General features: G+C 38.0%; 1 protein-coding gene across 9 annotated transcripts in view; it reads right to left on the bottom strand.

Annotated features, from left to right (window-relative positions):
- Positions 1 to 13,117, bottom strand: part of GRIK1 (glutamate ionotropic receptor kainate type subunit 1) — a 427,131-nt gene that overhangs the window by 51,198 nt on the left and 362,816 nt on the right. For 5 of the 9 annotated variants that reach the window (XM_061192935.1, XM_061192938.1, XM_061192941.1 and 2 more), the window contains one exon: positions 5,250 to 5,357. In XM_061192935.1, coding sequence (XP_061048918.1) covers positions 5,250 to 5,357 — 108 coding nt within the window. Of the gene's footprint in view, positions 1 to 2,865; positions 2,911 to 5,249; positions 5,358 to 13,117 lie in introns of all 9 variants that reach the window. The other 4 variants (XM_061192934.1, XM_061192936.1, XM_061192937.1 and 1 more) reach the window with 1 other exon arrangement.

The following is a 13,117-nucleotide window of genomic DNA, read 5'->3' as shown; positions in this document are numbered from 1 at the left end:
TTGGGCCCTGGCTGTGCTTTTAATTAAAGCTTGACTTAGGCACTGGGGAGAATGGAACCTAATTTTTAATTAAGTATTGAAAGGTGGAGAAAATAACTCTGTTTTTAGCCAATTTGTTAAGTAATGAAATGTGTTCTCTGTAACTCTTATTTCTATTAATGTCAAGTGTTTAAAGGACCTATACTAATATTTGCAAATGGCAGTGTTGAATGGCCTTGCAACATCACTCCCTTTCAAAATACAAACTTGAAATCTTAGACAAATACACCCCACAGCTTCACATCTGGCTTTTTTTCTTTTATTAACCTCACTAAAAGTGTGGAAGGTCAGATATCATTGCTGATGTAGTTCTAATCGAATGAGTCCCAAAGTCCCATTCAGTGTAAACTTTCCTCCATAAAATAAGAAAACGGAGATTATTTTTTCCCACTATCTGTGTAACAGAAGTTTCCTCAAATCTAGACTAAAAGAGTATCAAAATATAGTAACGATCAGGCTATTCCTGGGAAGTGGACAGTTTGGAGTTTGGAGTACATATGGAATTTGAATGACCTCAGCCTTCTATTTTCAAACCTTTTAATCAGCAAAGCAGTAGAGTGCGTGTGTGTGTGAGAGTGCGTGTGTGTGTGTTTGTGCATGTGTGCATGCGTTTGTGTGTCTTTTAAACCTAAGTTGTCCACTGACTTTACCTGTTAATTGAAGTAAATGAACACGTGAATGAACGTCTCTTTCTGAAAAAGCAAGATCCCATGATTCATGTGTATTGCGGGGAGGGACACAGTTACCCAGATGCCAGGGTGTTTAGCATTTCAGTCCTGTTCTCCGACCTTGGAGAAGGGCTTCCAGGAAGCAGAACCTCAGTTTTCAAACTGTAGCAAAAGCAGTCAGCAGCAATTCACCAGTGAGAAGTAGTGGACGGTGGACCAATTATTTGTGGGGAGGAACACTCAAAAGCTAAATTGTCTGGCTCTGCCTTCTTTCACTTTGTAAACTGGCATGAGGGAGCAGCCATTTATTATCTCAGACAACAGAGGTAAGCATTTGAAAATGAGTGCCCCAATGCCATTAAGCAAACTTTTTTAAAAGAGGTAATGCAACAAAAGGATGCTCAGAGAGTGACTAACATCTATCTCCCAAACCTGGTATGTGATTCACATAAACTCAAAATCCAAAATTGCGGAATGAAATAATCGAGCATCTAGGGGAAAAAAAAAGTATATCTGTTTCTTATATCATGAACTTTATGAACACATATTTTTAGTGATGGGTTTTGTAAAGACTGCCATATCCGTCTTTTGGAAAGAATTTCAGGCAGACTATTCTCCACTGAAAAACGTCAGAGTGCAGAGAAGAGCTTTTGGAATTTGAAGGCAATGGGGGTGAATCTTCCTCTTGTAAGATGGAGTCTTGTAGGGAAAGGACAATGTGTTTTTTGGGTCTCAATAGGTCTCATGTGCTAGCACTCAGGTTACTGTAAATTGTTGATGAGCAGGCATAACACAAAACAGCACACCACAGTGTATACAACTTGCAAAGTGGGCAACGATAGGTCAGCAGGAAGGAAGAGGCACAGCGGCATGGAGGAAGGAGGAAAGCCAAGAAGTGCAACCCTGGGAAGTGGGGGCGATTATTGCAGTTTAGTGACAAATAAAGGACATTCCCCTCCTCTGAGTAAAATTTCAGGGCTTGGATTTCATTCCCTAGGATATTTGGTTTGAATTAATTCAACATTGCATAAAGTGCCTGGAGTCTCAAGCTGGATTAGTGTAATAAGCTTCTTTCTGGGTGTCAGTTAGGTTCATCTACTTATTAGCAGAGAAGAGATGGGATTGCCTTCCCTGTGCCTTTGGTAGCCTGATTCACTGAAGATTAAAACAAGGTTATTAAACCTGTGCTTTTTTAAACTTAAAAGCAGGACATTTTGGAGCTCATCTGAGTACTACCAAAAGGGAGACAAGGTTTTTGACTGCAGGGAGAAACTGTTTACACTTTCTGTGACTTAACTAATAATTCAAAAGATGAAAGTGAACCTGAAAAAACTGTTTAAGTTGAACAGTAATTTAAGGTCCATTTGTCAATCAACAAATAGTTTAGCAAGTGGTTTTAGAGAAAGAGACAATGAAAGACAATGTTTGCATATCACTGGGACACTTTCTTGATCCGAATGTTTGTAATGTCTAACATTTGCTTCTATAATAAATCTGTGCACATTCTTTGACAACATGATACTAGGTGTTATGATTTGCAAGATAATCTCATTTCCCTTTCAAAACCTCTAATGTTTTTGTCCTCTGGAAACTGGGGTTCTAAAACAAATTGCAAAACAATATGCACTGACAAATTTTGCTTTACTGCATAAAAAAAGATAGTACGTAAGAAAAGGGAATTTCTAAAAATGGCTCATATTTAGTGGTGGTGACACTGAAGGAGATGTCCCAGCCCTTCTGAGCCTTAGCCTATCTGACTAGTCTGATGGATCAAATCTATTGTTTTTATGCCCCTTAGGGAAAAATATTTAGTGATTTGAGAAAGAATATCAATGGCCCAGTGTCTGCCTCTGTTTCAGTTACCTGCTTTCAGTCTTAACACGGACTGAGTCTACCCAGGAGAAACAAAAATAATCTAGGGGGAAATATTTAATCCATCATTATTTAATCCATCTCAAGCCTGTTTCAATTCACAGGCAATGTTGTTGAGAGACAACATATTCAATCATCCCCATTCTCCCTTTATATGTAATATCGCCTCTAAACTGCAATTGGAGAGCTACTGGTCTGGAAAAGCTGGAAGGATGCAGGTTTTTCCTTTGGTATTTCCCACCCCCCCCCCCCCCAGATTTCCTGCAGTTTTTGTCCGTGTACAAACCTTCTTCCACACTTTATATAAGTGTTTAGACACTTTGCCAGCAACCTTGGTTTTTGGAGGGAAAGATAAAAATAGCACTTAATTAAAATGGAGCATGGAAGCCAAAAGGTATCATGGTGTGTAAGTGTTCACAGCATTACGTTCCCCACTCATTATTGGGAATCTTGCATCTTAATTCAATATAAAGCCTGAGAATAGGTACAGTAAAGAGATGAACCAAGTACTGGGTCCCACAGAAGTTACTTCTACTAGGTGGTGCAACCTGATTTTCACTTTTCCTTTTGCACACCAAAAAAATGTCTTAAAGTTCTTTTGAATATGCACATCTATGCTGCAGAGTTAAAAGGTCTTCGTCATTCCTTAAGAAGACATGTTAAAGGCATTTATAACCAGATTAGTCAACCAACCAACACACACACACACACACACACACACTCACACACATTATTCCTTAGTGAGAAGAAGGTGTACTTAATGACTTATTCTTTGATTAGGGGCTTCTGCATATTAGAAACTTGAGTGAAAGTGAGAAAATAGGCTTTTTCTAACAACTTTCCCTATGGACCCTGCAAAAGGCTGACATGAAAAGATTGGCCATTTCCTCCATTGACGCCTGAGAAGGATAGGTTGGCTTCCCCCATTGCTTTAAGGTTCAATAAGCCTTCTCAGGAATTGAGCCCAAGTCACCTGAAGAAAGAAATGTTATTGCAAACAATGAAGAGATAAAGAAACAAATTGAGAAAACACTTTCATCTAATTCGATTTTGCCTTTGTTGGAAAAACACCAATAGAATGTGCATAATATCGACGTGTATAAATAGCTGCAAAAGCATAACAATAGCTTCATCTATTTCATCACACATCTGAGCCAAAAAGATGTTTCTTTAACAGCTTTTCTTCCCTCTTCAGTTCTGTACATTAAATGGAGTGGAGAGGGAGAGAGAAGCATGTATAGAGAAGCAGACATTTTCTTTAAAAAAAAAAAATATAGGCTTTTAGTCCGTAACAATATTATTTTCTTTCCTTGTGTTCCCTGTAGCCCAAATTCCACATCAAGTATGGAGGCTAGGTTGATGCCCTGTGCTCTGTCAGAGCATGTTAACCTAACAGACAAGGAAATCAGAGTGAAGAAGCCCGAGAGAGAGAGAGACAGAGAGACAGAAAGACAGAGAGACAGAGAGACAGAGAGAGGAAGAGAGAGGCAGAGAGACAGAGACAGAGAGAGAGAGAGGAAGAGAGGAGATGAAGAGAGAGGGCATTTTTAAAAGGGGAAACCTGCGTGACTAGTGTGAACTCTCAAAGCTGTGAACTAATTATTTTCCTCAGACATTTCAGCACTGGTGGCCACCTTTTACATTCAGCCTAATTAATCTTTGTTTATTTTAATTAAGCTATTTGGGGGTGAGGTATATTTAGGACCTTAAAAAAAATGTGTCTCAGTTAACATAAAGCAACAAAACAGAAATAGAAACCTTATCTCATTTTAAAAATCAACTGAAATATTTCAACTAAGTAAAACTGATTGTTCCCAAAGCCATTCTTTTACATTAAGCTTTTTGTCCCCTACAGTGAAAAAAATGTTGGCTTATAGAATTTTGGTGTTCAGACAGTTGTTTTGGGGGCTTCAAAATCTTTTTTTTTAAGGTTCTAAAAGGCAAAGTCTTCACACTATAAGTGTTAATTATCCCAATGCATAGTTGTGAATACTAAAATTGGTGTAATAAAGAGGAGGTAAATTATTTTATTATTATTATTATTAATTAAATAGCTTACATTTGCATTGCTCTAAATAGTAACAAGAATGGAACTCAAATCATTGAGAGGTTGAGAATTACAACTAAATAAGCCTAAAATCAGAACTCAACATTAAAATACATTTTTTTGGCATATTTCCTCCTAAAATTAGGGATGCAAAGTTAGTTTGCTTCAGTAAGCTTTTTCTATTCTACTTTATTTTGTCCCTCTGTCACCAGTCTCAAAATGGAGTAAAATTAAAATTCATTTCTAAGTAACCCTTGGATGCCATTCCAAATATAAATCATTGACAGCTTCTGATTTCCCAAGTCTAAACTCAATTTCTTAAAACCTTTGAGAAATGAGGCTAATGACATCCACCCCTAAGGTTATATATATGTAATAATATAATGATACTTGTATATAAACCAAGCACTATATAACCATTAGCATTGCTATTAATAGCACACACAATTTAAGAATCTAACACATCAACATCGATCTGCATATCAGGGAGAGAGATCTAGAAAACTGGACGTAAATGAACGTGCTGAGAGAATCACTTTATCATTCCCCTACTTGTTTGTGCAAGTAAAAATGCATGAGCAATGCTTTTTTTTAATTTTCAAATTTATTATCGAGGAGGTTACCTTTTCAGTTCCTTCCTCTTTGAGACTAATAATGTCCAGATCAAAATCCTTCCTCAAGCCATCGGTTTTATTGAAGGTGATACGCCCAGTCAAGCCATCCCACTGAGCCTATGAACAAAAGGAATGTGGCATTACTGTTTAACACTTATCATAAGCCTAACACCATTAAAACTGTAATACCTCAAATTCATCACAGTATCCAATTATTTGGTTTCATCATGGTGTTATAAACCATTGTGTTGGTTCAGTAACTTGATACCAGAACACTTCACTGTTTTATTAGCACTCATTTATTTCGTCAGTTCTAACATTTTAACATCAGTCAAATCTGTAATAGTGGCACTTTAAATGGGGAGTTTGGAAAGAATGACTGTAAAATGGTCTGCACATGGAGTAAACAAAATCTGGGAAGTCATAATATTCAGCTTTCCAAGGTCAATCCAAGTACTTTTCAAGGTACTTCTCAAAGGAAGTAACTCCCTTTTTTTCTATGTGAAAAGGATATAATCCAGTGATGTATTATCAAATTTTTAGTGTGTTTGTGATTTAGTCTTTCCAGTGTCATTTGGGTATTATATTACTTTCCTGTGGCTGATGTAGCAAATTATTACAAGCTGGTGGCTTAAAACAACAGAAAGTTATTCTCTCACAATTCTGGAGGCCAGAAGCAGAAGTCCAAAATCATTATCACTGAGTGAAACCAAAGTGCCAGTGGGGCCATGCTCCCTCTGGGGGCCCAAGGGAGACTTGGTTCCTTGCCCCTTCCTGTTTCTGGTAGCTGCCAGCAATCCTTGTCTTGTGGTTGCATCACTCCAATCTCTGCCTCTGTGGTCACTTTGCCTTCTCCTCTTCTTCTTCTGTGTAATCTCCTCTACTTCTCTCTTATAAAGACAGTTGTGATTGCATTTAGGGCCTATGCAAATAATCCAGGATAATCTCCCCATCTCAAAAATCCTTCATTTGGAGTGACATCACCAAGACGGTGAAATAGAATTTTCCTGGCTTCCCTCTTCCTCACAAGGAGAAAATTAACTACTATTCAAGGACAAGACACTACTGAGAGAATCCTAGAACATGGGGGTGAGGCTGAAGCACCACCCCCCGCCCCCGCCCCCGCACCACAGAGGCCAAGAGAAACTGCATTAGAAGGTAAGAGAAGTGGCTACAGGTTGACTGCATTGCTCTTTTCCCAGGCCAGCACAGCAACACACAGAGAGGTTTCCCCTGAGCCTCTGGTTCCTCCAGGGGGAAAAGAGAACCCAGAGGAAAACCAGCTCTCTCAGCGTTGTGGGTAACATTGCAGAAGCCCCTACTCTGATCTCGTACCTCAGGGATTGCTGGGGAATCTGTGGGGCTGGACCACTGGAAATCTGACTATGATGGAGATGCGGGGAGGTGTTCACAGTGACCACCACACAGATCTTGGCAGACCAAGTTCATTCTTGCAGTGCCCAAGTAGTAATCCCAACCAGAGGCTTTACTTATCTGAAGAATCTAGTTGGAGATACATTCTGACCAGAGAACTAGGTAGGGTATAGATCTACTTGATTCAGATCCTCAAATGAGGAGTTTTGCCAGATTTGGAGCCTGGTTTGCCCACATCCAGGCAAGGAGCTGAATCACAGCCCCACCTGCTGTGAAGATTGTCTTGTGACCCCATCTGACCAGAATGGCTGGAGACAATTCCAGGAAGCTATGTGATCCAGTGGCACACGAACCAAGAGGTGAGCAGAGCCAAGAGTTTGCAGAACAAAGCCAGTGACCCTGTTCAGTTAGGGGACTTGTAATGTAGGTCAGCTTCAGTTAAGACAACAAACAGCTTTACTGGATTTAGAGTTGCTTGTCCTGCTGTGCCTGGACAAGGAATCTAACTCATAGCTCTACTCATTGCTGAATACAGCCTTCATCTTGTCTGGCCAGGGAACCGAACTGGAGCACACAGAAATAGCCCATCCAACAGCCTTATGTACAGTGGTACTGGAACAGAAAGCAGAGCTTATGGCTTTCCCAGTCTGCAGAGCAAAACTGGTGGCCTCACCTGACCAAGGAATCAGTGTGTATTCTTTGAATCCCCAAATAATGAGGGGGAACCCAGGCCCTGGGTCTTATCAGGCTGTCCTGCCAGGGCAAGGAAGCTAATTTGTAGCCCCATCTACTACTGTATGTAGTACCTAGTCCCAACCTTCTAGTAAGCCTTACCAGAGAATCCAGGCAACCATGGAACCCATCCTGTATCCTTACTTGGGTAGGAAACCAAGCCAGCAGTCCCATCCAACTGTTCCCAGACAGTGCCACAATCCTCATCCTTGTCCTTAGAGTGTGAACTGTTGTTTTGCCTCAGAATAGACCATAATAGCAGGCCCCACCTGCCCAAGGACCTTACCAGCAGACACACCCAGAAATTTAAACTAAGCTGACTGGTCAAAAACTGTCTTTGCCAAAGCAAACTTGTAAAGTCTGGAAGAAGAACCCAAATACCCAAATGTGCAGATGCCAATGTAAGGAATCAAGGATCACAAAAAATCAGGTCAATATGACACCACCAAAGGAAACAAATAAAGCTCCAATAAGTAAAAAATGGGGATCTGTGAACTGTCAGACAAAGAATTCAGAATAATCCTCTTAAGCAAGTTTAGTAAACTACAAGAAAACACGAACAGACACTAAATGAAATTAGGAAAACAATGCATGAACAAAATGAGAAATATGATAAGGAAATAGCAACTATCAAAAAAAAAAAAAAAAAACAAACCCAAACAAAACAAAAAACCAAACAGAAATCCTAGAGTTGAAAAATGCAATAACTGAACTGAAGAATTCAGTAGTTTCATAAGTAGACTTCACCATGCAGAAGAAGGAAGGTCTGCAAGATAGGACAGTCAAAATTACCGAGTCAGAGGAGCAAAAAGAATTTTTTAAAAGTGAAGAAATCCTATGGGCATTATGGGACACAGTGAAAAGAAACAATATTTGCATTATGGGAATCCCAGAAGGAAAGGAGAAAGAGAAAGGGACAGAAAGTATATTTAAAGCAATAATGGCTGAAAACTTCCTGAACCTGGGGAGAAAAATGGACATCCAGATCCATGAGGCCCAAAAGACCCCAAATAGGTTGAATCCAAATAGGACTCATTATAATTAAATTGTCAAAAGTCAGAAAAAAAGGATTTTTTTTAATGAGAGAGAATGTTTTATTTTATAGATACATAACTATGAAATATATATAGTTTTATATATATATATGTCTGTATATATATTATAGTATATATATAAAATATGGTTATACACACACATACATTCAAGACAATAATTTTAGTGGTTCTGATAACATAAAGCACAAAGGTTTAAAATAATATTTGAATAATTACAAAAGTTTTCATACCAAACACAGTGCAGATCACTTATGGAAACACTTTCTAAGAACACTCATTTTTACTGATTCAATCTTTTCAAACATGATCTCAACCAATACAAAGAACTTAATAATGATGTATATAAATCACTATAAATGTACTCTAATTTGATCAATAAGGCTGTCAATTCAAAAAAATAACAATATTCATTTTCTTCCTCCTGGAAATAGGATTCTCTTCAGAACGGTTTATTATTTGTTGGTAACTTTCATTATCTTATGTTCAAGTTATACTTAAGAATTAAATAACTATATTGAATTTGTATTTTTCATTTTTCATTGAAGTATAGCTGATTTACAATATTATACTAGTTTCTGGTGTACAACAATGATTCAGTATTTTTATAGATTATACTCCATTTAAAGTAATATCAAAACAATGGCTATATTTCCCTGTGCTGTACAATATATCCTTGCTGCTTATCTATTTTATACATAGTAGTTTATATCTCTTAATCCCGTACCCCTATCGTACCCCTTCTCCCTTCCCTTTCCCCACTGGTAACCACTAGTTTGTTCTTTATATCTGTGAGTCTCTTTCTGTTTTGTTATATACATTATTTGTTTTATTTTTTAGATTCCACATATAAGTGATAATGTAGAGTATTTGTCTTTCTCTGTCTGACTTATTTCACTAAGCATAACACCCTCTAGGTCCATTCATGTTATTGCAAATGGCAGGATTTCATTCTTTCTTATGTCTGAGTAATATTCTTTATCCATCCTTCTGTTGATGGACAGTTATGTTGTTTCTATATCTTGGCTACTGTAAATAATGCTGCTATGAATATTGGCATGCATGTATCTTTTCAAATTAGTGTTTTTCTTTTCAAAGAATTTTAAGAACAACAAGAGAAAGAGAGAAGTTACACACAAGGGAAACCCTGTAAGACTGTTGGTGGATTTCTCAGGAGAAACTTTTCAGGCCAAGAGAAAATGAGATGAAATATTCAAAATATTAAAAGAAAATAACTGTCAACCAAGAATTCTATTCCTGGTGAAGCTGTCCCTCAGAAACAAGGGAGGAATAAAGACTTTCCTGAGCAAGCAAAATCTGAGGAAGTTCATTACCACTAGAACTGCCTTACAAGAAATGCTAAAAGGAGTTCTTTGAGTCGAGAAAAAAGAATGCTAAATATCATAAAAACATAAAAAGGTGGATGTTAGCTGAATCTACTGTGGTAATCAGTTCATAAGATCTGTAAATCAAACCATCATGCTCTTCTCCTTAAACTTATACAGTGATGTATGACAATTATTTCTCAAAAAACGGGGGGAAAAAGATATATGAGAGAGGTGATCTCTCTCAGCCATGTGAGGACACAGCAAGAAGGCAGCCATCTGCAAACCAGAAAGAGAGCCCTCACCAAGAACCCAACATTTCTGGCACCCTGATCTTAGACTTCCAGCATCCAAAACTGTGAGGAATAAATGTATGTTGTTTAAAGAAAATGTCCATCGACAGATGAATGGATAAAAAGATGTGGTACATATATACAATGGAATATTACTCAGCCATAAAAAGGAACAAAATTGGGTCATTTTTAGAGATGTGGATGGACCTAGAGACTGTCACAGAGAGTGAAGTAAGAAAGAGAAAACCAAATATTGTATATTAATGCATATATGTGGAATCTAGAAAAATGGTACAGATGAATCTATTTGCAGGGCAGGAATAGAGACACAGACATAGAGAATGGATGTGTGGACAGAGGGAGGGGGTGGGATGAATTGGGAGATTGGGACTGATGTATGTGCACTTCCATGTGTAAAACAGATAGCTAGTGGGAACCTGCTGTGTAGCGCAGGGAGCTCACCTGGTGCTCTGTGGTGACCTAGATAAGTGGGATTGGTGGGGGTGGTGGTGGTGGGAAGGAGGTCCAAGAGGGAAGGGATATATGTATACATATAGCTGATTCACTTTGTTGTACAGTAGAAACTAACACAACATTGTAAAGCAACTATACTCCAATTTAAAAAAAAAAGAAAAAAGAAAAATCCTTCATTTAATCATATATGCAATCTTCTTGTTGTTGTTGTTATATAAGGTAACAATTGCAAATTCCAGAGATTGGGACATGTATATCTTTGGAGGGGGACCACTGTTCAGCCTACCACATGTATCAACATCATTTGAGGAACTAAAAATCACAGTAGTCTGCCCTTCACAGAACTGACATTGGAGATCTTTGGTAGTTTCATTAAATAAAAAATAGTGGCCCCAGAGGGTCTTGAGCTTCAATCATTAGGTGATTCTTGGTAAGCTTGCCTATTTGAGTTGACTTACAAATGAGGATAAAAGACAACTCAGTCCTTTGTTTACACTTAGCTATTTTCCCTCTCCTGACTTTACCAAATTCATCAGATATGTGTAAGATGTGAAAAAGATCCTGAGAGTTACACTATATCCACAGTGTTCACACCATGTGTGTATGTTGAATATATTTACCCATTTGCCCAAGAGGCGGAAGCAATGCAGTGGAAAGAGTATGAGTTTATCACAGAGCTGTTTTTAAATCTCTGAAATATGACTTCAGGAAGGTTATTTAACCTGAATCTGGTTTATCTCAGATTTCAGTGTTTATCCATGCAGGGTTTTTGAGAGATTTAAATGGCACTTAACACAATTCTTAACACATTGAATACATTTAAAAGTTTAACAGTGATTATTTTTATAAATATCTCTTATTTTCCTTCCCCACATTCATAACTCTAGAATTTGACTTTTATTACCTCCAATGTCAGTACTCATACGTGTAGTTTTTTCTGGTCTCTTCTGTATTTCATTTTACAAAGCAATATCAGATTCATTGTCCTGAAGTGTAATTTCATATTCATGCAATTCCCCTCAACACATAAAGTACATACTGAATTTATGTCACCTATAAATGAGTCTAAAGCTTGACTTTACATTTGCAGTTGTGATGGTTAATTTTATGTGTCAACTTGACTGGGTCATGGGATGCTCAGTTTTCTGGTTAAGCATTATCTCCAGGTGTGTCTGTGAGGGTGTTTCCATTTGAATCAATAAAGCAATTGCCCTCTCCAATGTGAGTGGGCATTATCTAATGCAATGAGGGCCTGACTAAAACAAGGAACAAAGAGGCAGAGGAAGGGAAACTTTGCTTTCTCTGCCTGACTGCTAAGACTGGGACTTATACCATTGGTGCTCCTGGATCTCATCTTCCTGGTGCCAGGAAGTATCTGGGAACACCTAGTGGTTTATAGTTTAGTAGGAATGAGCACATTAATGTATTTCAATGAAGCACCCAAGTGTGAGGATAAAAATTCGCACATAGTAACTAAAGAAAGAAGTATGGATCGTACTTATCCCAACCGCAAGGAAAAAAAGAGAGCCAGTGACATGTTCCTGGAGGAAAGAATGCCTGAACTCTCAAAGGATGAGAAGTTAGTTGACCAAGCAAAGACTCACAGACTGAGTAAAAGCATGAAACACGAAATAAATTATGTTTGCCATGGATCCATCATGTGAGGTAAGGAATGATGAGAAATGAGCCTGAGAAGGAGAGTAGGTTTCTGTTCATAATGGTGTTGTGAATCATACTAATGTGCTTGGACTTTGCTCTATAGACATTTGGGGATCATTGGAGTGTTTCAAGCCTAGGAGTGTCATGGGCAGGTGTGCATTACAGGGAGATCATTTTGTCAGAATTGAGGAGGATGACTCAGAGAAAGTCAAGATTCTAAGCAGAAGGTTGGTTAGCAGGTAGTTCTCATAGAACAACATTTATGGAAATGTATTCTCATGTCTATGTATGGACAGAGGGACAGCATAGTTCCTTCATTTTCCTGTCCCAACAACTGGTACACCATTAAGTATTCATAGAATGAGTTCCACAGCAGGATGGACAGAGTTTCTTGATGAAAGCATTGCTATTAAAGTTCCCACATAAAGAATATGTTATGGAACCAACTTGTCAGGAACCAACACAATTAGCACAAAACTATTTTCTAACTACCATTCAGATGGAATGGATATCATGAAAGAAGTACACTTTATCACTTGATAATACTGGAAGTTAAATCAAATTAATGTCAGGAAATGACATTACAACTCTCATCTAAGCAGCTTATATGGTCAAACTAGATGTGAGTTAAAGTGCTGTGACACATGAAGAGAAAGTCTTTTTATAGATCCTAGAACTTTGCCTTCAGAGTTTATTGCCAATGGAAGCCATAATGCTAAACATTAGCACCAGCTTTGAAAAAGAAATGGCATATTTTTATGGTCAATAGTAACACCTGTTGTTACACTTTCTGAGATGTAGGTAATCGCATTCTCTGCATCGGGACAAAAAAAAAAAAAAATCAATATCAAAGGCAAGTAGGGAGCATCCTCTTGTGTATATTTAAGTACCTCTCCTGATACTGCAATTTCCTTTTCCTCCTCATCATACCCCAGTCATACTTTTTGTACGCAGGTCACTCCTCTTTA

Source organism: Eubalaena glacialis, chromosome 6 (assembly GCF_028564815.1).
Source record: "Eubalaena glacialis isolate mEubGla1 chromosome 6, mEubGla1.1.hap2.+ XY, whole genome shotgun sequence".
Lineage (NCBI taxonomy): Eukaryota > Metazoa > Chordata > Mammalia > Artiodactyla > Balaenidae > Eubalaena > Eubalaena glacialis.
Note: the sequence above shows the minus strand (reverse complement) of the source record. Positions and strands in the feature narration are given on the sequence as shown.